This window comes from Coregonus clupeaformis, chromosome 21 (assembly GCF_020615455.1).
Source record: "Coregonus clupeaformis isolate EN_2021a chromosome 21, ASM2061545v1, whole genome shotgun sequence".
Taxonomy (NCBI): domain Eukaryota; kingdom Metazoa; phylum Chordata; class Actinopteri; order Salmoniformes; family Salmonidae; genus Coregonus; species Coregonus clupeaformis.
This window is the reverse complement of record NC_059212.1, coordinates 34,383,255-34,407,928: the sequence shown is the minus strand read 5'-3', so window position 1 is coordinate 34,407,928 and position 24,674 is coordinate 34,383,255. Positions and strand designations below refer to the sequence as shown.

At 44.2% G+C, this 24,674-nt stretch overlaps 2 protein-coding genes across 6 annotated transcripts; one reads left to right on the top strand and one right to left on the bottom strand.

Annotated features, from left to right (window-relative positions):
• The first annotated feature begins 8,065 nt into the window (after positions 1-8,065).
• On the top strand, positions 8,066-13,115 carry LOC121535311 (insulin-like growth factor-binding protein 1). Of its 2 annotated transcripts, none has more exons than XM_041842255.2 (4): positions 8,066-8,605; positions 8,798-8,937; positions 11,689-11,817; positions 12,005-13,115. In XM_041842255.2, the coding sequence occupies exons 1-4, from the start codon at positions 8,257-8,259 to the stop codon at positions 12,128-12,130; spliced, it is 744 nt and encodes a 247-aa protein (XP_041698189.1). In that variant the 5' UTR covers positions 8,066-8,256; the 3' UTR covers positions 12,131-13,115. The 2 variants fall into 2 exon arrangements, with proteins under 2 accessions (XP_041698189.1, XP_041698190.1); XM_041842256.2 differs by having other exon boundaries at positions 11,689-11,854; positions 12,005-12,096.
• A 2,123-nt stretch (positions 13,116-15,238) lies between these two features.
• Positions 15,239-21,437, bottom strand: LOC121535310 (insulin-like growth factor-binding protein 3). 4 transcript variants are annotated; one of them, XM_045205881.1, is made up of 5 exons: positions 20,991-21,437; positions 19,925-20,190; positions 19,550-19,657; positions 18,683-18,802; positions 15,239-15,871 (listed from the first exon to the last, which is right to left on the bottom strand). In XM_045205881.1, the coding sequence occupies exons 1-5, from the start codon at positions 21,424-21,426 to the stop codon at positions 15,746-15,748; spliced, it is 1,056 nt and encodes a 351-aa protein (XP_045061816.1). In that variant the 5' UTR covers positions 21,427-21,437; the 3' UTR covers positions 15,239-15,745. The 4 variants fall into 4 exon arrangements, with proteins under 4 accessions (XP_045061816.1, XP_045061817.1, XP_045061819.1 ...); XM_045205882.1 differs by lacking the exon at positions 19,550-19,657 and having other exon boundaries at positions 20,991-21,436; XM_045205884.1 differs by lacking the exon at positions 15,239-15,871 and having other exon boundaries at positions 18,725-18,802; positions 19,550-19,719.
• Between the last annotated feature and the right edge of the window lie 3,237 nt (positions 21,438-24,674).

Here is a 24,674-nt window from a genome sequence, read left to right as displayed (position 1 = left end):
CCAAATGTTGCGTGTGGGCCAATGTTTTCAAATGTTTTCCCAGTGTTGATGTGTGGTTTTCCAGGGGCTCGCTCAGTGTAACTGATAAGTCAATACAGAGCTGGCCTGGCTTGCTCAACACTCCTGGTTCACCCAGTCTGTTGTGGTGTTCTAGTAAGGAGCCAAGGAAACAGTCAACGCAATTCCCTTTATGAGCTAAGCTACAATTTAGAAAAACACAATACAGTATTGTGGTCAGGAGCATTTAAATTGTATTGCTAATCATATCAAAACAACTAATCTAAATCATAAAAAGCTTGAAATGTGATGTCCTCTCCTTGTTTATTGCACAATAGCCTGTTATATTGGAGGGTATCTTGTCTTGTAGACAGCGCCGGAGAAGATGGCTGCCGTTTTACAGCCCTCTAACCATTTACATTTACATTTACATTTACGTCATTTAGCAGACGCTCTTATCCAGAGCGACTTACAAATAGGTGCATTCACCTTATAGCCAGTGGGATAACCACTTTACAATGATTTTTTTTTTTTTTTTTTGTGGGGGTGGGTTGGAGTAAAGGGGGGGGTAGAAGGATTACTTTATCCTATCCCAGGTATTCCTTAAAGAGGTGGGGTTTCAAATGTCTCCGGAAGGTGGTGAGTGACTCCGCTGTCCTGGCGTCGTGAGGGAGCTTGTTCCACCATTGGGGTGCCAGAGCAGCGAACAGTTTTGACTGGGCTGAGCGGGAACTATGCTTCCGCAGAGGTAGGGGAGCCAGCAGGCCAGAGGTGGATGAACGCAGTGCCCTCGTTTGGGTGTAGGGACTGATCAGAGCCTGAAGGTACGGAGGTGCCGTTCCCCTCACAGCGCCGTAGCATTTGTACTATTATGTGTGTTTTTCCGCGTTATTTGTAATTTATTTTGTACATAATGTTTCTGCCATCGTCTCTTATAACCAAAAAGAGCTTCTGGATATCAGGACAGCGATTACTCACCTCGTATTGGACGAAGATTTTTTCTTCAACGAGGCGGCCGCGAAGGATATCATACAGACACCCGACAAGGCCCAAATCCCCGTCATTCGCGTGAGGAAGAGACGGATATATCGTGGACGTAGATCGGGGTGCCTTGTAAGGATCCGACGGCGAGCGAGTAAACTGCCTCTTCCATCAATCCTATTAGCCAATCTTCAATCATTGGATAACAAATTGGATGACCTAAGATTACGGTTATCCTACCAACGGGACATTAAAAACTGTAATATCCTATGTTTCACCCGAGTCGTGGCTGAACAGCGACAATGATAACATACAGCTAGCGGGCTATACGCTACATCGGCAGGATAGAACGGCTGACTCCGTAAGACAAGGGGTGGCGGTCTGTGTATATTTGTAAACAACAGCTGGTGCACAAAATCAAATACTAAGGAAGTCTCGAGGTTTTGCTCGCCTGAGGTAGAGTATATTATGATAAGCTGTAGACCACACTATTTACCAAGAGAGTTTTCATCTATATTTTTCATAGCTGTCTATTTACCACCACAAACCAATGCTGGCATTAAGATTGCACTGAATGAGTTGTACAAGGCCATAAATCAACAGGTAAACGCTCATCCAGATGCAGCGCTCCTAGTGGCCGGGGACTTTAATGCAGGGAAACTTAAATCCGTTCTACCTAATTTCTACCAGCATGTTAAATGTGCAACCAGAGGAAAAAAAACTCTAGACCACCTTTACTCCACACACAGAGACGCATACAAAGCTCTCCCTCGCCCTCCAGTTGGCAAATCTGACCATAACTCTATCCTCCTTATTCCTGCTTATAAGCAAAAACTAAAGCAGGAAGCACCAGTGACTCGGTTAATAAAAAAGTGGTCAGATGACGCAGATGCTAAGCTACAGGACTGTTTTGCTAGCACAGACTGGAACATGTTCCGGGATTCTTCAGACAGCATTGAGGAGTACACCACATCAGTCACTGGCTTCATCAATAAGTGCATCGATGATGTCGTCCCCACAGTGACCGTACGTACATACCCCCAACCAGAAGCCATGGATTACAGGAAACATCCGCACTGAGCTAAAGGGTAGAGCTGCCGCTTTCAAGGAACGGGACTCTAACCCGGACGCTTATAAGAAATCCCGCTATGCCCTCCAACGAACCATCAAACAGGCAAAGAGTCAATACAGGGCTAAGATTGAATCGTACTACACTGGCTCTGACGCTCGTCGGATGTGGCAGGGCTTGAAAACTATTACAGACTACAAAGGGAAGCACAGCCGCGAGCTGCCCAGTGACACAAGCCTACCAGACGAGCTAAACCACTTCTATGCTCGCTTCGAGGCAAGCAACACTGAAGCATGCATGAGAGCACCAGCTGTTCCGGATGACTATGTGATCACGCTCTCCGTAGCCGATGTGAGTAAGACTTTTAAGCAGGCCAAGCTTCCTGCCATCCAGGACCTCTATACCAGGCGGTGTCAGAGGAAGGCCCTCAAAATTGTCAAAGACTCCAGCCACCCTAGTCATAGACTGTTCTCCCTGCTACCGCACGGCAAGCGGTACCGGAGTGCCAAGTCTAGGTCCAAAAGACTTCTCAACAGCTTCTACCCCCAAGCCATAAGACTCCTGAACAGCTAATCATGGCTACCCAGACTATTTGCACTGCCCCCCCACCCCATCCTTTTTACGCTGCTGCTACTCTGTTAATTATTTATGCATAGTCACTTTAACTCTACCCACATGTACATATTACTTCAACTATCTCAACTAGCCGGTGCCCCCGCACATTGACTCTGCACGTACCCCCTGTATATATAGCCTCCCTACTGTTATTTTATTTTACTTCTGCTCTTTTTTTCTCAACACTTTTTTTGTTGTTGTTTTATTTTTTACTTTTTTTGTTAAAAATAAATGCACTGTTGGTTAAGGGCTGTAAGTAAGCATTTCACTGTAATGTCTGCACCTGTTGTATTCGGCGCATGTGACCAATACAATTTGATTTGATTTGATTTAACAGTGAAATGCTTACTTACGGGCCCTTCCCAACAAGGCAGGGTAGCTATTTGGTTAACTATTTAACTATTTAGCAGTCTGTTGGCTTGGGGGTAGAAGCTGTTCAGGATCCTGATGGTTCCAGAATCATGATGGTTCCAGAACAGTCTATGACTTGGGTGGCTGGAGTCTTTGACAATTTTTAGGGCTTTCCTCTGATACCGCCTGGTATAGAGGTCCTGGATGGCAGGGATCTTGGCCCCAGTGATGCACAGGGCCTTACGCACTATCCTCTGTAGCGTCTTGCGGTCAGATGCCAAGCAGTTGCCATACCAAGCGGTGATGCAGCCAGTCAAGATGCTCTCAATGGTGCAGCTGTAGAACTTTATGAGAATCTGAGGGCCCATGCCAAATGAGGGGGAAGAGGCATTGTCGTGCCTTCTTCACGACTGTGTTGACGTGTATTGACCATGTTAATTCCGTAGACACCGAGGAACTTGAAGCTCACGACCTGCTCCACTACAGCCCCGTCAATGTGGATGGGGGCGTGCTCGGCCCTCCGTGTCCTGTAGTTCACGATCAGCTCCTTTGCCTTGTTGACATTGAGGGAGATCTTGTTGTCCTGGCACCAAACTACCAGGTCACTGACCTCCTCCCTATAGGCTGTCTCATAGTCGTCGGTGATCAGACCTACCACCTTCGTGTTGTGGCGTTGGAGTCATGCACGTTCTCGCAGTAGTGAGTGAACAGGGAGTACAGGAGGGGACTGAGCACGCACCCATAAGGGGCCTCCATGTTAAGGGTCAGTGTGGCAGATGTGTTGTTGCCTACCCTCACCACCTGGGGGCGCCCCGTCAGGAAGTCCAGGATCCAGTTGCAGAGGGAGGTGTTCAGTCACAGGGACCTGAATCCCGGAACATATTCCAGTCAGTGCTAGCGAAACAGTTCTGTAGTTTAGCATCCGCTTCATCGGATCACTTCTGTATTGAGAGAGAGAGAGCCATGTATGTGTTTCTGTGTGTAGAGTAAAGGTGATAAAGAGTTTTGTTGCCTCTAGTTGCACAGGTGACATGCTGGTAATTTCAGTTTCCCTGCATTAAAATCACCTGCCACGAGAAGTGCCGCCTCCGGATGTACATTTTTGTGTTTGCTTATGGCCCTATACAGCTCGTTGAGTGCAGTCTTAATGCCAGCATCGGTTTGTGGTGGTAAATAGACAGCTACGAAAATATAGATGAACACTCTCTTGGTAAATAGTATGGTCTGCAGCTTATCATGAGGTATTCTAACTCAGGCAGGCAAAAACTCAATAATTCCTTAACATTAAAGATCACGCACTAGCTGTTAACAAAGAGACACACCCCTCCCCCTTCGCCTTACCCAAGGCTGCCGTCCAGTTTAGACGATGCATGGAGAAACCAGCGAGATAGTTTCCTGAAATGAGTCACATTTTATGAATGAGAATGTTTTTGTTATCTCATCTGTCTTTGATTTGGGCAAATGCTATCCCTGCCAAACCAGGATTGGTGTCACTGTTTGTACTGCCATAACCTGTCTGGCACAGTTTCCTGTAGTTTAGGCCAAGGACTTGCCTGGTCAAACTGACTGACCGCTGCCCTCTCATTTTTGTTTCGCTTCACTTGTCACGTGATAAGTCACTATACTACTTAATACGTCTAGCGAAACAGAATGTGAGCTCGCGAGATCAGGATGGTGGATCAGGCTAAAAGAGTACCACCACTGCACTCAAATGAACCCACAGTGTGACACAAAAAATAGCAAATCAAACTGACCAGCTGATGGTGTTATGATGGCCTTGTAGTGTGTCCCATCAATCAATGTCTCTAAGGTTACGATTAATCAATAAAGAGGATGTAAGGTTAACCATATAGAGTGTTAAACTGCACAATCAGTCCTCTCTACAACATCGTCAATACTACAGAGGTCAACATTGGAACAACTGAGTCTTTAATATACAAATACAACATTTCAGATGAGAGTAACTCTTGGTAGAGGTTGTCATCATAACTTGATTTCTGATCGTAGGGCACTGGGTCAGCTAGGTAGGTTGACACATTTGCATAATGTGTCAATTGACCACCCTGGCTTCAATTATAGAATAATCAAGACAATTGTGAACTGGTGTGTAACCAGACTGCATATAAACAGTTCTTGATATTCACTTCAAATAAAGTAAAGTAAACCCTCAGGGAAACAAACAATCATTACTCCATTCCTCGGCTAATTGATGTTATGGAGAATCGACAGCAATATGTAAGTTTAAATGTGTATATGTTTGTCTCTAACCAAAATTGTCTTTAGAAAAACTAGACTTTGAATAGAAAGTATGCAAATTAAAACGGTTGGCGCTGCTGTTGAAATTATCTGAGATTTTGCTAGCTTCAGTCTTCACAAATAATACAAGAATTCTATGTATTCTATCTAGCCCTGTAAAGTTGATCAGATTCACATGATCTATATACTAAAACTAATCAACTAATGATACAGCCGTTAGAACCTATCCAGGAAGAGGAAGAGGAGGATGAAGAGGAGGAGGTGGTGGTGGATGACAAGGGAAAGGACAAGGAGGAGAAAGAAGAGGAAGAGTCTCCACTAAAGGTGTGGAGGCAAAGCCGGCAGTCCCGTTCTCTGGACCAGAGTAGTGCTGCACAGGTGGAGATCTACAGTCTCTCTGTACCATATCCAACTACCACCCAGACCACAAGCAACCTTGGGGATGAGATTACTACACCAGGGTTCACCCTCCCTGGGAAACATAGAGCAGAGGCTGATGGGGAAGAGGATGGCACTCATCTGGAAGTAGAGGTAACCCACTGGGCACAGACGTCAATTCAACGCCTATTCTATGTTGGTTCAACGTCATTTCATTGAAATGACGTGGAAACAATGTTGATTTAACCAGTGTGTGCCCACTGGGAAGTAGCCAGCTCTCTCCACTCCTTCTCACTTTATATTTTTGTTGATGTTTTATGCAAGTATTGACATTTCAGCCCCAGCTAACCATCAACAGGAGAGGGAAACAAACATCTCGCACAAGGAGGAGACTCTCCTGGTCATCGTCAGATGAAGAGCTACCAACACCACAAGGACCACAGAAGAAGAGAGGGGAGGACGGGCAGAAGAAAATAGGTGCTAGAAGACGGAGAAAGGTGCCAACTGCAGTGAGTATCAATAATAAGCCTGTAGTCATGATGGTCTGGACAAACAAAATACATGTACATTCAATTATAGTAATCAAACACAAATGTTGATCATTTGTCCATGATACTCTCTTCACCGCTGTATATCCCATAGAATGATCCTTTCCCACAATGGCTGGTGAATTTGATGCACAACATTGAGGAGGCTACAACACATGAGCTGGTTGTTGAGTAGCCTTGCAACATGACTAAAGGGCATCCAATAAATCATTGCAAGACTGTGTGTCACTAAAGCATTACAATGCAAGAGAAATACAAGTGTCTGATTCATGAACATGAATAAAGGTTATCTGGACATTATCGAGGGTACACCTCCAATGTATCAATTGTGTTCACCAAGGCCAGCATTTCATCAGACTGGGAAAATAACAGGGTCGTTTCATGAAATGAGTCCCTTTTGGGTAGTGTAACTCGGTGAAAAAAGATAACATTTTATTTCACATAATTTTTACATTCCCGTCATAACTTAATAAAAAACAAGTTTTCCCATTATGATAGTAAGAGCCTATTAAGTGCCAAATAATGTAACAGGGTTGATGATTTCATGTTAAATCAGCCATAAATTCCCTTAAGGAGGAATGGAAGCTTGTTGTGTGCAACAGGGAGCGGCAATTGAATGCAAGCTTCAAAAAAATGATTTATTGTTAAAACTTTTCTAGCCTGTCTAAACGCTCAGGCGTTTTTCTTTTACGGCTGCTACGTTAGATTCATCTATGGGTAACAGGGTTGACGTGTTAGACGTCACAGAGGGACATGCTGAATTTTGACACTTAAGCAAGTCAGATGTATTTAATTTAATAATAATAATAATAATAATAATATGCCATTTAGCAGACGCTTTTATCCAAAGCGACTTACAGTCATGCGTGCATACATTTTTTTGTGTATTGGTGGTCCCGTGGATCGAACCCACTACCTTGGCGTTACAAGCGCCGTGCTCTACCAGCTGAGCTACAGAGGACCATTTAACATGTGTTCTATATTAAAGGGCACTTCATTTAATATAACAGGCTTTTAAAATGCAATACGGGTGCACAGTTTCTACATAAAATATCAAAGGGATGCAAAAGGAACTCATTTCGTGGAATGACCCTACAACCTTTCACTGTCAACATATGACATTGTAGTTTCAGTTGGTGTCTCGAGACACTGACTAATAGTCCAGTCACTACACAAAGTCACCATGCTTAATCATGCGATGAAAAGCATGGGGTATCTCATAGAGGCACAGAGAGAGTGTGTGTATGGGGGAGGGGTGTAGAGGTGTTCAGTGTTTATTGTAGATCAAGTGTGATTAACTAATACTACACCAGGAAATTACCAATTAAAAAAGGCCTTCTCCAGACAAACATGTTATGGTTGCATGGTTATGTAACTGAGGGGATGATCATGTTTATGTGACCTGCAGATGACCCCTAAGTCCACCACATGGGCTGAATAACAAATATGATTTTTGAAAGTAGTAGAATCAAGTCATATAACTTCTGACCCTTAGGTAAGTCATGTACCGAAGGATGAATCTCAATGCACAACTTAACATCAATCCATCATTAGTTTGTCCCCCACATCATACACTATGTATGATCGAGGGGTCAAAACCGAAAAAACAACTCATTGATTTTGCAATGTTTTCCAACATCACCTTGTACAATCACTCCTTGTCCCAGAGTAAATATTGACGACAGGGCAGGCAGGCAGCTTCAGTGAACCCCAGTTCAGATCTACACACTCTACCAGAGGTCAACCCACCCAATACAGCTGAAGCTGCTCCTGCGCTGTCCAGCCAAAATGTTTAATGTCTGGAGTCACTGGTTCAAACATTAACCTCCCTGAGGGTCAGAGCTCTGTATAAATACTGCAGCTCCTTTGTTCTGAGAATTCAGTTCAGAAGGAAACCTACAGATGTATATCGTGCTTGTCATAAGTACTTGAGAACTAAGCAAAGACTACACTTGAAGATTCAAGACTACACTTGAAGAAGATTCAAGACTACACTTGAATAAGATTCATATCTACACCTGACTGTAGATTTTAGTTTCTTTCTACACCTGAAGATTCAAGATGCTTGGATTATATGACAAGTTGAACCTGCTGGCAGCGGTGTCGTTGTCCCTCCTGACCTCTCTGGCCCTGTCTTCCCCTGTGGTGGGCCCGGAGCCTATCCGCTGTGCCCCCTGTACCCAGGAGAAGCTGGATGAATGCCCGGCCATCTCCCCAGACTGTAAGCAGGTTCTAAGGGAGCCGGGCTGCGGCTGCTGCTTGGCATGTGCCCTGGAGAAGGGGGCCTCCTGTGGGGTATACACAGCCCACTGTGCTGAGGGGTTAAAATGCAGCCCTAGACCTGGGGATCCCAGACCCCTCCACTCCCTCACCAGAGGACAGGCCATCTGCACTGAGGACCAGGGTCAAGGTAGACTCAGCTTTCTGTCCTTACGTTTTTGTTTTTCATTCATTGATTCCTTCATTCAGTTATTACTTACTTATAAAGATGTTGGACAATCTACAAATTAAACCTTTTTTGACAACATAATCAAAAAGATAGAATGTAAACTTATGCAAAACATGGTATACTTACCCACTAAATTCTCTCTCTAATCCACAGAGGAAGTAGAGAGGGTGCCAGACCTCAGCTCCCTGCCCTACCTCCTGGGACTCAACACCCCCTTTGACACCAGCGATGATGGGGCTCAGGAGAGCATCAAGGCCAAGGTCAATGCCATCCGCAAGAAACTGGTAGAACAGGTATACACAGTATTCAATCTGAAGCAGGGGAGCCACTTTGGTTAAGAAGTGGGGGGTGACATAACCTGGTGGGGGGTCTGGGGGTCCTCCCCTATATTTTTTGGGGGGTATCTAAAGCTCATTTCCTGCATTTTTACACAATTCAATATGCCATCTCTATTCAGAACAAAAAATAAGCAAACATGCCCACATTCATCAAGCTAGGTAAGAGATCATTATGAAATATGTTTAAGTGATTAATAAGACTAGACTACTTTTGATTGTCTTTATTAAGACATCCTCTATATCAAATTTCAGCCAGACCGACCAGCCAGCCAAAGCCGCCTGCACGCCCCCAGTAACCAGTAACTCAACTCTCTCCCAACACAATTCCCTTCCCAGTTCACACCTTTCATTTTATATTAATTCCCAAGGGAAAGGTTTGGAAACGAAAAAACAAAAAAAACATACACCTCAAATATACATTAACACACAGAAACAGCAAATCCTCCATATAATTAATCTAATAGGACTAATAGTACTGTAGAGGTCTTTTTACTTGCACACAATATAGCTTGGTTGCCCCGTCCTGTCCCTAGGGGTCCACCACCCTGCAGCGCCCCAACACACCCCACTCAGCTTTAGGATCTTAGTGAAACATTCATTATTGGGTGTGTAAGTCCAGAGTGACAACCCACAGGACGGCAGACCCCAGGGCTAGGACTGAGCAGCCCAGCAGCTAGGGATTGCCTAAATTGGTATTTCTCCTGACGTGGGCATGTTTTCAATACAGACTCCTTTACTTGGGAGGCTAAGACACTGCATCGCAGTGCTAGAGGCCGTTACTACAGATCCGGGTTCGATCCCGGGCTGTGTTGCAGCCGACCGCAACCGAGAGACCCATGAGGCGGTGCACAATTGGCCCAGCATCGTCCGGGTTAGGGGAGGGTTTGGCCGGCTGGGATGTCCTTGTCCCATCGCGCTCTAGCGAGTTGCAGCGATGGAACAAGACTGTAACTACCAATTGGATACCACGGAAAAGGGGTTAAAAAAAAAGTAGGCTATAGAAATTGCTCAAGAGAAAGTGCAAGTCTCTTCAAACTACATCTAGCGTATTGGCTGATATAGCCCAGTAATACAATATAAGGGCCATATGAGAATCTCTGGTAATTTAACCTATTTCTGAAGTTATTTTTGGGCATTTGATATTGCCTATAGGGTGCAAAATTGCTGGGACCATGGCTGGCAAGTGAGCTGCGTCACATATGCCTAAAATAACATTGCGGGACTGTGGTTGGGTTTGGGACCTGTTCTTGCGTTAGCGGGTGGGAGTCGGACAGAAAACCAGCAGGTGCGGGAGTGGGATGAAGAAATCGGTCCCACGCAGCCCTCTACTGTGCACCATGACAGTGAAGCACGTAACGTTAGAGCTGTTTATAACTGTGTCAGTGTGAAAAGTAGGGAATTAGCTTGGGAAACTAACATTACATTGCCATACTGACTAATAAAAGTCACATTGCACTGAAAAAAACATCAGAATATCAATATTCAATCGTTTGGCCGACGGTTTCATTGTTTGATTCTAATGTCGCTATCTGACAGATAACTGGAGGCTAGAGCTGACCTGGCTGTGGTAGCTAGCATAGCTTATTCATTCACCTCAGTCGAGAGCGGATGAAACATTAGCTAATGTTACATGTCAGTTACAATACTAGCTCAGCACTGCAAATAAACATTAGTTTACTTTTTTTCTGTTAAGTTAAACAGCAGTTACCTTGCCAGCTACATCAATCAACTAAATAGTATCCAGTTCTGATCTGCTTGCTTTTACAACTAGGTGAAAGAGCGCAACACATATACACTGAACTATGCTCAACTCTCCCATGCTGGTCCAGCCAGCCTTACAGAAGCTTTGCCTTCACACAGCCTGTCAGCCCGCTCTGGGGTGTCCACGGGGTCCTAAATCCAGCAGGCTGAACACTCCAAACAGCCTACCCGACCGCTCGAAGGCGTCCATATGGTCCTAAAGCACACTGTTGGCGCATTTTGTATCACATTCCAATGATAAAACTGGGGAGGACAAAAATCTAATTTCAAAATGTGGGGGGTGGGGGGGACATGACCCCCCCCAGTCCCCAGTGAAAGTTGCGCCCCTGATCTGACGTACTGTCAGAGTTCGGTAGGTCTTCAGACTGTAATGGTGAAACAGGTGGGCACAACATACATCTGGGGCCTTATGTATCAAACTTCTCAGAGTAGGAGCGCTGATCTAGGATCAGTTCTCCCCTCTGCATGTAATCTTATTCATTGTGATCTAAAAGGCTAAACTCCCTTACAAAAAAATATTGGAGTTTTGAAACAGCAGTAAAAGTGCAGCAACTGCAGTCGACTGTGGTGTTTTGGACGTAGTAATTGCAGAATAACTGCAGTGTACTGCAATTGAACTGCAGTTAAACTGCACTGTTACTGTAGTAAAAAAAACGGTGGTGAATTGAATGCAGTATTTGCAGCATACTGCAGTTATTCTGCACTCTAACTGCAATTTAGCTCTTAGCCACCAGAGGAAGCTGTAGCCATTTTAACAAAAACTACCAAGCCAGCCTCAGTGAGAAAATGTTATTGCCTTGTGATGAAATTTTCTTTGCATTTTACCACATGATGATTTAATCTGTTTCAGTCAGATATAACAACTTATTTCATCATGTATTCTGTGTCCATCTTGCTGTGTTGTATTGTATCAGATGTTGACTGTTCTCTTTGTCTTATATCCAGGGTCCCTGCCACATTGAGCTGCATGCAGCCCTGGACAGGATAGCCAGCTCTCAGCAGGAACTAGGAGAGAAGTTCACCACCTTCTACCTCCCCAACTGTGACAAAAATGGCTTCTACAAGGCCAAGCAGGTTAGGCCTACCTCCAGAGCTGCCCCAATACAGAGGGGTAGGTGTGTTTAGCAATAGCATTAGCTCATTAGTGGTTGATAGTAGGACCAGGGATTTTTCTTGTGATCTGACCAGGAAAACATTTATCAATGCAGTGAAGTTGATCCATGTAATTTAATATATTTTCCCCTCTTCTGTTGTGTTCTAGTGTGAGTCGTCTCTGGTGGGACCCCCTGCCAGCTGTTGGTGTGTGTCCTCCTGGAATGGGAAGAAGATTCTGGGGTCCAATGATCTACTAGGAGGCTCAGAGTGCCAGCAGGAACTCACTCACTAAAGCATGGACGCTCTGACACACATTTACAGTATGCACATTCACAGGCAAATGCATGCACACGTATTGACACATATACAGAGTATTTTTTTACTCAGCTTAAACATGACTAAACACACATAGGTCTCCTCAAACCTACACACATCCACATCCACCATATATACTGACTTTCTTTTACAAACACGTACAAATACATACTCATTCACATAAGCACACAACATAACAATTTATTTAAAAAAAAATAGAAATTGCTCTTAATTTATTTACGTGACGTATCACGCCTTATTTATTCAAAACGCATATGTGCTTACTAGTATGAACCATTTGTAATTTTTAGATTATTTATGTCTCCTATTTTTTGATTGTAAATAGGGCAACAGTGTATACATTTGTGTTTCTGACTAAATAACTCCATCTTTGAAGACCACAGGTCTCCAGCTCTGCCAAACCCAGTTCAGGGTCTTCAGAATCTGTTTTTGATTCATTCAACCGGGTGGACCCGGGCACTGTAAATGAAACAACACAGCCATCCATTCATTCATTCATTCAACATGTTGACAGTGTATTCTTCAATGGGTATCGGGGAAATACTTCAAGTTCCACAAGTATGCATCTGGTGGCCAGGCACAAACATATCACTGCTCATCCAAGCCACTGTTTGGTTTTGGGGGAGTTTTTCTGTCTTCATCTACCTCTACTGGTCTGTGCAGGTCTTCTGGTTTAGCAGAGGTTTATTGGGAAACTTCTTTCTCCCAACTGTCTGCACGTGCACCACCCTCCTCATTAAGTTCATTGTTTCATTTGTCTGAAAGGAGGTTCTCTTTTGTTTGATGAAATGTCTGTATTTATTATATATCAAACCCCTGTTCCTGACAGCAAGTCAGAAATATGCTGCTATTACTTTTTGTTGGTTTGTTACAAATCATTTATAGCCTATGTTAGTTACTCTGTCGTAATTTTCTGCTTTCAATAAACACGTTAACCTCAATGTTTGTGTTTAGAGCATGTTTCTGTAGCATAGGACACGTTAGGACACGGCAAGTTTGGAGAGAGTTGAATGAAGACACCAATGCCAATAACTTCATTAAATTAAGTATTTCTTTGTGAGGAAACGTGTAACAGTGGTTCTTATATATCCCCTGGCTTTAACCCTGAGGCTGTGGGAACACTTGGTTCTCAACAAATTATTAGAAAAGATTCCTGGGTAAAGTCTAGAATAGTACCCTATTCCCTATAGTGCGCTACTATGGACCTGGTCAAAAGGAGTGTACTACATAGGGAATAGGGTACCATTTTGGACACCACTGGTGGGAATTCAAAACATTTCCAGAGCTAGCAACATGCAGGGTTACTTCTGCAACATCCTGCAACAAACACCTTAAGCCTCAACAGAACCTCTGGTGGCAATAGTTATGAGGGATATCAAGTTATAATTGTAAAAAAATAAAAATAAAAAGTATTCAGAATCTCAACATCATCAATATAATAATAATAAATCATTGACATTTAGAAATCTTAAGCATATTCAGACAACACACTTACAAAAGTAAATCACACAGCAATGGAAGCTACTGTCAGCTTTATATACTTTTTTGATACAAGCATACAGCATATTGACCTTTAACCAAGGCACAGCTAAATGGTGAAAAGGAATCTCTGAAAACAGAAAAACAGGCACAAAAACACGCTCTCTTGCGCACACAAACACGCACACAAACACACAGTTGTGAAAGATAAGGGTTTGTACTGTTGCCCTTTATCCCAGTAACCAGCTTATGCAAACTGACAGAGATGACAGAGAGGAGAAAGAAACAACAATGACAACACTGTTGACTGTAAGGGAAGAAGTATTCAGACCCTTTGCTATTAGACTCGAAATTGAGCTCTGGTGCATCCTGTTTCCATTGATCATCCTTGAGATCTTTCTACAACTTGATTGGAGTCCACCTGTGGTAAATTCAATTGATTGGATATGATTTGGAAAGGCACACACCTGTCTATATAAGGTCCCACAGATGACAGCGCATGTCAGACAAAAACCAAGCCTTGAGGTCAAATTGTCTGTAGAGCTCCGAGACAGGATTGTGTCAAGGCACAGATCTGGGGAAGGGTACCAAAACATTTCTGCAGCATTGAAGGTCCCCAAGAACACAGTGGCCTCAATCATTCTTAAATGGAAGAAGTATGGAACCACCAAGACTCTTCCTAGAGCTGGCCACCCGGCCAAACTGAGCAATCGGAGGAGAAGGGCCTTGGTCAGGGAGGTGACCAAGAACACGATGGTCACTCTGACAGAGCTCCAGAGTTCCTCTGTGGAGATGGGAGAACCTTCCAGAGGGACAACCATCTCTGCAGCACTCCACCAATCAGGCCTTTCTGGAAGAGCCACTCCTCAGTAAAATGCACATGACAGCCTGCTTGGAGTTTGCCAAAAGGCACCCAAAGGACTCTCAGACCATGAGAAACAAGATTCTCTGGTCTGATGAAACCAAGATTGAACTCTTTGGCCTGAATGCCAAGCATCACATCTGGAGGAAACCTGGCACCATCCCTATGGTGAAGCACGGTGGTGGCAGCATCATGCTGGGGTGATTTCTTTCAGCGGCAGGGACTGGGAGACTAGTCAGGGTCGAGGGAAAAATGAACGGAGCAAAGTACGGAGAGATCCTTGATGAAAACCTGCTCCAGAGTGCTCAGGACCTCAGACTGGGGCGAAGGTTCACCTTCCAACAGGACAACGACCCTAAGAACAGCCAAGACAATGCAGGAGTGGCTTCGGGATAAGTCACTGAATGTCCTTGAGTGGCCCAGCCAGAGCCTGGACTTGAACCCGATCACATATCTGGAGAGACCTGAAAACAGCTGTGCAGCGACACTCCCCATCCAATCTGACAGAGCTTGAGAGGATCTGCAGAGAAGAATGGGAGAAACTCCTCAAATACAGGTGTGCCAAGATTCTAGCATCATACCCAAGAAGACTCAAGGCTGTAATTGCTGCTAAAGGTGCTTCAACAAAGTACTGAGTAAATGGTCTGAATACTTATATTTCTGTTTTTTATTTGTAATACATTTGCAAAAATTTCTAAAAACCTGTTTTTGCTTTGTCATTATGGGGTATTGTGTGTAGTTTTATTGTACACACACTCACAGACACATACAAATACATACAGTAACATATCAAACATACAGAATTACTGTGCATGAGTCTCTGTCATCAAGTCTGTATTCATCAAGGCTAGCCCTCTGCAATGGAGTGAATGATGACATCTCATTTGTCCTTCTTAGAGGTACTGCCCTCTCAGTCCATGGAGAATCCATCCACACACTACTTACAGTACATAGGAGCAGCACATAGCATTGGACGGTGTGTGTTGGACACAAGGAGTGTGATTGGATGAGTCCTCTTCTCAAGCCACTCCCCCTGCCCTGCCTTCCATAAGGTCCTGTTGGCCAAAGTATCATCAATGCCAGCCAACACATGTCCAGGCCCAGCCATTTTGGACCCTTTTGGATCCCAATATTCTCATAGTTTCTCTGTGTGTTCATGGCTCCCTTTTCTTTCTCTCCCCCTCTCTCTCTCTCTCTCTCTCTCTCTGGCTCCTTCTTGCTGCTTAGGTCTTATTGGCTCTCAGAGTTGTAGCACTGGGCGTCTCCTCTCTCCTTCCCGTTGAAACCTGGCAATGGCTGCCCATACTTGTCGACACACCAGCAAAACCCTCGCTTTCTGCCCTTGGATGGACGGCACTGTGTGTGTGAGTGAGAGAGAAAGTGCGAGAGAGAGAGCAAGCGAGAGAGAGAAACAGAGAGAGAGTTACAGAGAGCGAGGGAGGGAGGGAGAGAGAAAGGTAGAGAGAAACAGAGAGCAAGTTACAGAGAGTGAGGGAGAGAGTTAGAGAGAAAAAGAGTTACAGCGAGAGTTACAGAGAGAGAGGGAGAGAGTTACAGAGAGAGAGGGAGGGAGTTACATAGAGAGTTACAGAGAGAGAGAGAGAGAGAGAGAGAGAGAGAGAGAGTTACGAGAGAGAGAGAGTTACAGAGAGAGAGGGAGAGAGTTACAGAGAGAGAGAGAGAGAGAGAGAGAGGGAGGGAGAGAGAGAGAGAGAGAGAGAGAGAGAGAGAGAGAGAGAGTTACAGAGAGAGGGAGAGAGAGAGAGGGAGGGAGAGAGAGAGAGAGAGAGAGAGAGAGAGAGAGTTAAGAGAGAGAGAGTTACAGAGAGAGAGAGAGAGAGAGAGAGAGAGAGAGAGAGAGAGAGAGAGAGAGAGAGAGAGAGAGAGAGAGAGAGAGAGAGAGAGAGAGAGAGAGAGAGAGAGAGAGAGAGTTACAGAGAGAGAGAGAGAGAGTTACGAGAGAGAGAGAGAGAGTTACAGAGAGAGAGAGTTACAGAGAGAGAGAGTTACAGAGAGAGAGAGAGTTACAGAGAGATAGAGAGAGAGAGAGAGAGGGAGAGAGTTACAGAGAGAGAGGGAGAGAGTTACAGAGAGAGGGTTACAGTGAGAGCAGGAGGGAGTTACAGAGAGAGGGTTACAGTGAGAGAGGGAGAGAGATACATACATGGAGAGAGAGTACAAGAAAAAGATTTATGCTTATGCCGTACATAATTACCAATAGACGCCGTACAGTAGATCATCTAGCACAATGGCCATCTAAAATGACTTGAAGTGGGACATGAAGTGGTTAAGGACATTAACGTCCATTTTGTGCTGAGGACCTGAGGAGACTTGGCCATGGGACGCATGCTGGTGGTATTTTGAGCTGCTTTTACGGTCTACCTTCAGTTACACACACATATAGAGAGCTTTAAGGTAAACAGAAACCTGGTCAAATATTTGCTTAGGCCCGTTTGTGAACAACTGAGACCCAATATCTATTTTCAGCGAGCCGGTGGCCAGTACAAATCATCTGTTGCTGATTATACCCCAAAGCTCCAAATTATGGGTACTACAAATGACTTACAGAGTCTCTGGAGCAACCCAAGGGCTGTTATTTTACTGCCAATTTGACTAAAGGTCAGACTCCTCTCTAGTAAAACATGCAGCCATTAATTTGAAGGGCAAAGGAAGGCGAACAAATGGCATCGCTCTCTAAAAGAGTTGATCAGAACGGAAGTCAGTCCTTTCTCTGCTTGATATTACATGTGTCTAGGTATCTGACCTCAGAGACCATAGGATAAGCTCAACCCTGTGAGAGCGATGTGGTAGAGTAGAGTTTATGTATTGGACTGTCCAGTCAAAATATGACTATCATGTCTACTGTATCTTAACTCTCTAATATTGGCACCCATTATCATGTCATTTCCCTTCTCCGAACAAATTATGTTTTATTATAATTTAATCTCTATGAACCATCAAGTAATATAATTTTATTAAAGTACACATGCTGAGAGGTTTGGTCATATTTTCAGGACAATGTCATTAAAAAGTTGGAACATTGGAGTCAAAGAATAACTCCACTAAATAGTAGCTTGGGAATCTAATAAATGTAATAAAAAGAAGACCAAACCCAAGAAAAATGCATTTAAAAGCTGCTTTAAAAGGTATTTTAAATGCAAGTCTCATGCATAATCACTTCGCCATTTCCGCCATCTAACTCCACATGCTGTACTTTATCCTCCAAACTATGTATACATTTATAGTTAATAAGACATGTTGAGTCTGAGACTCATGGGAACCGCAGAAGTAAATTCCCAGACATTAAATGTCTGCCACTCCCTCCCTGCCTGCCATCCCTGAGGATACACATACGTACATTTTATATAAACAAAGACAATGAGCCTGGCGTTTTGGTAAAGCTGGTTATGAGATGATTGCAGGTCAAACAGAGGCACGTCCATTAGGCAAGAGACTCAGTGCTGTGGCGTGTACTAGAAATGTTGCTTTGCTTTTGGTGGATGCGATGATGGCGCTGGTGGACTAAGTGCCTCCATATGAACGCATCAGGGACACTCATTTATTATAAACCTTTTGTGGGCGGACCAGGACCACGCAAATGTGGGAAATGGCTGAAGATTCTATTTTCGGCACTGCTTTTTCAAAAGTCTGGAAATTATTTGAATGAGCAGTGGGTGCCGGCGGCCACCTTGATGTCTGTCTCCCTGGGAGGCTTCACGTTAAACGGCCGCCGTTCGAGCCGCGCTGGGTGCTTTCTGGTGTCTGTGGTTCCATGTCTCCAGAGCCAACCGTCTGTCTCTATGGTCTACCCCAAATGGCGTGGCTAAGAAGTGATGAGGCTCTAATAACAAATGAAAGACGACTGCAGCAGATCTGGAGGAATGGATCTGCTCCAGATATGAATCTAGTACGCATGATGAGCCAATGACATTGGAATCTTCATTGATGAAGAAAGAGTAAGTGGGAAGATGATGGTAGTTACAATGTTCCAATGGGGGTGACTTTCCTTGCCTCTATAAAACTGTTCAAATAGGTGGGTCTGGTATCTGGGCTGATATTCCTTGGTGGAAACATGGCTATGACATTCAGTAATACCAAGGAGCCTGGGGGGACTGACTCATAAAATGGCATCTTTATCCCTACAGTGTGTTTGTATGATTTCCTTACCTGTCTTTTATTGTAGAAGCCCTTATTGTCACAGTTTGGGATGTGGAAGCCTCTGGGGTTGAGGATGTCTGTGATCTTCAGTCCTTTGAGGATACTCTCCATCTCTCTAAGACAGGGACCCTAAACATACACACAGACTATAATGACCCATATTACTTCTTCCAATCCAAAGCACTCTGCCTATTACCTACAGCTCAAATAATTATGTCATAGTTACCTAATGGCACTAATTTATCCTATTCAAATAGTGAAACTAACACAAGCCACAACAGTGTGCTTACTTAGTATAGTGCAATTCAATCTCTAGGAACTCAGACAGGGATGCTATCATTAGCATTAGGCTACACCAAGCTCCATCTGTAGCCTACCGCACTACCCTTCAGTAATACCCAAACAATGTTGGTACTAGGGATAAGAAGAAAGAGAGGCAACTAATAGGAAATTAATTCATCTGACCACCTTGTGAGGGCTTACACTTTGCTGAAAGCCGCTTAGAAACTAGCTAACGCTTTACACAAAGGGATAGGCCAGGGGATAAGGTGCATTCAAAGAGGCCCTAGAAAGGAGCCGACAGGCCTTGTCCTCAAGTCCAGCTCCAGTCACTGATCAAAGCAAATCAAGGCAAAGTTAATTCCTTGTGCTGCACTCGTTTCCCCGCCCCCGGGCCAAAGAGAGGATAAAAAATAGAAAGAGGAGGGAGGAGAGCGAGTCCAAACAGGCACACGCAAAGGGCCAATCCATCATCAGCTTGCTCTGAGACTCGGCGCTCCCCTCCAGACTGCCACCGCTCCCCTCCGTTCCCCCGGGAGGCACGCGGATGCCTTGCGGCGAAACGACAGGTTAGCCACAGAGGCAGCGCTACTGTACCCAATCACCGCCTTGCCAATCTCCCACCACCACGCCACCGCCAGCCGTCAGTACCCATACCCAGAACATTTCATCACCTGCAGACGGACAGAGAAAAACACCAAAACACTGAGGAAAGGGGGAGGAAAGAGGGAGAGAAGAGGAGAAGGGGGGAGAAAAACACCAAAACACTGAGGAAAGGGGGAGGAAAGAGGGAGAGAAGAGGAGAAGGGGGGAGAAAAACATCAAAACACTGAGAAAAGGGGGAGGAAAGAGGGAGAGGAGAGGAGAAGGGGGGAGAAAAACACCAAAACACAAAGTGAAGAAGGATGAAGAGGAGAACATTCTTTAACACACTGTTCCTAGAGAAAGGAAAACAATGGACCTGGTACTCACATACACTGGCTCCTGCTTGGATTCCAGGGAGAAGTTCTGTTGGTCTGTGCTGTGAGCTCCAGGGAGTTCCTCCATTTTGTAGCTCTGGGCCCTCTTCAGCTGCTCCCTGCGGATGACCTCTGCCTTGATGGGGTGGAGGGGAGAGGGGTGGTGGGGGACTCTGGGGGGGACTACATGAGGTCTGCTGGTGCTGAAAAGGGCTTGGGGGGCTTGGATCACTGGGGCAGTGGTGTTTTGCTCCTCCTCCTGAGTACCACCCACATTCTCTGTCAAAAATTATTTTGTTTGTGAGTTAATGTTGTTGTGGCACAATTGGAAGCATTCCCAATATTACATAACCATTTTATGTATAATGTATTATAAGTATGATACTTAGTATAATAATGCTAATGGATGTATGTTTTGATCACGTGAATGGTCTAGCTGTGCTGGTTCAGGTGTTTTTTTTTGTCTCTCCCTTGAAGTTCATCCAAATTAATAATAGTTGCACATTAATTACTGATGAAGACAGGTAGAGAGGAGACTTTGATGGTTAGATAACATTTTAAGATTACAAAATGTATATTAGTTTTGATTTACAATTGGAAACCACAATATAGATTGAAATTAAGTTGTATCACACTGTCCCAGTTGTATCACACAGTCCCAGTTTGAAAATTCCACAAAGTGATGAAAGAATCATAGAGAGGAACCCGCTGTAATACAGCGAAATTACAGGGTCAAACATCAATATCAACCAGATAATGAGTTAAAACCATGATATCAATAATTAAAATAGCGAAAATACATCATTCTTACAGTGGAATTGACCATAATAGAAACCGACAGTACAATTGTGTCTATCCAATTGTGTCAATATTGGATATATTACGCGCAGGCTGGCTTCATCCTACAGGATAGCTCAAGGTGATAAATGATACTTTAGGCTACCTTGCATCCAGATGTTTAAGATGACAAGCAAAATTATTTATATTTTTACAGGCGACATTATTATAACAATATAATAATCATTTGGCAAACCATGCGTAAAAACCTTTACAAAATGCGTCCTCATCTTGGCATTTACCTTGTATCTCATTGATTGCAGGTAAAGAGGCGGTGGGTCTTTTAATGGTCACGTTCGCACACTGTCCTCGTCCCTCCAGCAGAGCTTGGAGAGGTTTCGTCTCGCCGGGCTGCTGCTGGCATGTCATCCCGGAGCCACATCTCCCCGTGTACACCCCGCACCGCTGTCCAAATGCCAGCGCGCAAGTCATGCAGCACCCGCAGCCAGTTTCGCGAACTCTCTCTGCGCAGTCCTTGGGCAACGGCTTGCACAGGAGCCGGGCTCCAGCATCACAAGGTTCGCACCGGATAACCGGCCCTACCGCGGCTGATATCCACGTAATCGATGCCAGAACAACTGTCATCCAAAGTGTGCGATAACAGGTCTCCATGGTAATGATATCGGGAGGGTCGTGGTGCGTATTGTCCTGAATTGAACTCTGCAGTGCGTATCTCATTCACATGAAGCCACTTTAGACAAAACGTCTCAATATATAGAGCCAGCCACTGCAAAGTCACACCCCCTCAAATGAGTTGCCTGTGGGATTGCTTTAAAGGGGGAATCAGCAGTTGCTACATGAATATTTTGACATACATTAATATGTACCCATGTACCCACGAATATAACTTATAAATGCCTCATGAGCTTAGTTCAACCCCATCACAATATAAGCTTTTTCTACTCCAATGTTTGTAAACAAAGTAAATGTAAACAAGCACTATATAGCCTCAAAACATGGTTAAAACTATAATGTTCATATCATGGATGGTCAGTCTTTGCATCCATAGCTATGTATATGAATTTGAGAGTGGTTACATTTCTCCAACCACATCCCTCAGCTTTTTACTAAAACAGGGGCTTTGTTATTATTTCTACTGCTGAATGCCTGCCTCTTTAACTTCCACTCTCTGATATTTTCTGAGAAAACTTGCTTAGAAGTTTTGATGAAAAAAGTAGCCTAATAAATAAAACATATTTTTTGGTGTGCAAATAATTAATCAAATAAGCGATCCAAATAGGCAACAATCCATCCGATTGAACTTGATTTATTTCTAAGTCATTGAAAGGCTAATTCTGAAACAGATTGTTGTGGATTTTCTCTTTAGGGGTGCCAGCACAATAACTAACTTTATTTTAGTTTTATGACCTCTCTACAGACTTAAATTGGATGAACATTAAAAACAATAAAGCAAGACGATGTTTGACGTTGTTCTGACGGCTCTTGATTTCAGTCAGGGTATTTTCTGTGAACTTGACAGAGTACCAGTTTTAACAGGAATATAAACCTTATGCCCATGAAATTGGCAGATCACGTACCTGAAAGATAAATCAAAAGTGGCCAAATCAACATCAGTGTAAGAGGCTTGGAGGGGGGAAAAGTAGGCCAATTTACACAGAAATGTGTGTGTACGCACATGCAGGTGCATGTACAGTATGTGTGTGTGTGTGCGCGCGCGCATTTGCGCTGGATTTCACAGCACTACGCTCCATCAATCAATGTGGAGAAAGATCCCTTCACAAACCCGCTTACAATTTCCTTACTCCTGATTGAGTGCTTAGGCCAAACCAGGCCAATAGATTGACGCAAGTTCCATTGTTTGGTACAGGATTAATTGACTTGGCCTAGATAATGACGTCAGCTTTCTTTGGTTGTCTTTTTTCAAGAAATAATGACTTTGTGAGTGTGTGTGTGTTTGTGCAAGTGTGTCTGTGTGCGTGCGTGCATGCAGGCGTGCGTCTGTGTGTGCGTGTTGTGGCCCCATCCCAAAATGGCAAGCATTCAAACAGGTGACAGGTCAAGGAACTGAATTTCACCTGACATTACTCCAAGCAGTATTGAGAAGATTAGGTCATAAGGACATAGATTATTTGTAAATACAGTATGTGAGCAATGTAAGTAGCTCTTGATTATTTGATAAAATAAATAATGTAAACGACACAGCTACACTCCATTAGTATTTATTAAACTAATACAGGAAAGTCATTTCTGTTTTTACCATGCATATTGCCCCACATAGCCTACTAAACCTCTCATATTATCCACACAACATAGTAGTAGGCCTATGGAACATTGTGTAGTCACAAACCTAGTCTGGACTCGAGAATGTGTCAGCCGAACAACAGCTAGACGGACCCTCCTGACCCTGAATGTTTTTCTTCAACCTTACCTTTCAGGATATGATTCTGAGGTTCTGAGGATGTGTGACATAGCTCGAGCAGGTCAGTAGGCCTACATGGCAGTTTGCCAAAGCACATAGAGTCAGTGGGTTTGTTTCAAACCATTTCACCATAAATAACTTTGATCTTGAAATGAGAGGGGATAGTCGTCATATTGTATTTATACTTTCGATATTTCGCAATCCAGAGCGATGGGTCCAGTACAGCCTAAGATGAAGATGTTCCCCAGAACACAGCAAGGACAAGTTAACAGGAAGAGGGATTTTAATGCCACATGGTACAAATACTATTCATGGCTGGAATATTCACAAAGCCAGGACATGGCCCATTGTTTTGTTTACAGACACTTTTCACTACCCAATGCCCCTCAATCTGTCTTCACTTCTTTCTCTGGTTTTGCAAACTAGAAAAAAAAATCATAGAATCGCCCCTGATTTCAGTGCCCTGCTCAGCCTGAGCCAAGCCAGCACATGCCTCGCAGTCAGTAGTGTTGTCAGCCACCTTTAGAGCCCGGAACCAATTACATCAACCCTCAAGCTTCAGTACCAGTAAGTTAAATATTACTGCTGGAGCAATTGACTGTTCTAATGGAGACTCTCTCTCTCTCTCTCTCTCTCTCTCTCTCTCTCTCTCTCTCTCTCTCTCTCTCTCTCTCTCTCTCTCTCTCTCTCTCTCTCTCTCTCTCTCTCTCTCTCTGTAACTCTCTATGTAACTCCCTCCCTCTCTCTCTGTAACTCTCTCCCTCTCTCTCTGTAACTCTCGCTGTAACTCTTTTTCTCTCTAACTCTCTCCCTCACTCTCTGTAACTCGCTCTCTGTTTCTCTCTCCCTTTCTCTCTCCCTCCCTCCCTCGCTCTCTGTAACTCTCTCTCTGTCTCTCTCTCTATCTCTCTCTCTTTCTCTGTCTCTGTCTCTGTCTCTCTCTCTCTCTCTCTCTCTCTCTCTCTCTCTCTCTCTCTCTGTCTCTCTGTCTCTCTCTCTGTCTCTCTCTGTCTCTCTGTCTCTCTCTCGCGCTCTCTCTCTCTCTGTCACTGTCTCTCTGTCACTGTCTCTGTCTCTCTCTCTCTCTCTCTCTCTCTCTCTCTGTCTCTCTCTCTCTATATATCTCTCTCTGTCTCTCTGTCTCTCTCTCTCTCTCTCTCTCTCTCTCTCTCTCTCTCTCTCTCTCTCTCTCTCTCTCTCTCTCTCTCTCTCTCTCTCTCTCTCTGTCTACCCCTCCATATAGGGTAGTAGGGGGTAACTAGCCCCCTGGGGTAACTGCCCCCCACCCCTCTCTCTCTCTCTCTCTCTCTCTCTCTCTCTCTCTCTCTCTCTCTCTCTCTCTCTCTCTCTCTCTCTCTCTGTCTCTCTGTCTCTCTCTCTGTCTCTCTCTGTCTCTCTGTCTCTCTCTCGCGCTCTCTCTCTCTCTGTCACTGTCTCTTTGTCACTGTCTCTGTCTCTCTCTCTCTCTCTCTCTCTCTCTCTCTCTCTCTCTCTCTCTCTCTCTCTCTCTCTCTCTCTCTCTCTCTCTCTCTCTCTCTCTGTCTCT

Coding starts and splice junctions, on each gene's coding strand:
- LOC121535311 (XM_041842255.2), top strand. CDS start 8,257: ATGCTTGGATTATATGACAAGTTGAACCTGCTGGCAGCGGTGTCGTTG. Junction 8,606..8,797: donor CACTGAGGACCAGGGTCAAG/GTAGACTCAGCT, acceptor TCTAATCCACAG/AGGAAGTAGAGAGGGTGCCA. Junction 11,818..12,004: donor GCTTCTACAAGGCCAAGCAG/GTTAGGCCTACC, acceptor GTTGTGTTCTAG/TGTGAGTCGTCTCTGGTGGG.
- LOC121535310 (XM_045205881.1), bottom strand. CDS start 21,426: ATGAGATACGCACTGCAGAGTTCAATTCAGGACAATACGCACCACGAC. Junction 20,191..20,990: donor TGCAATCAATGAGATACAAG/GTAAATGCCAAG, acceptor AATTTTTGACAG/AGAATGTGGGTGGTACTCAG. Junction 15,872..18,682: donor GCTTCTACAATAAAAGACAG/GTAAGGAAATCA, acceptor TCACACACACAG/TGCCGTCCATCCAAGGGCAG.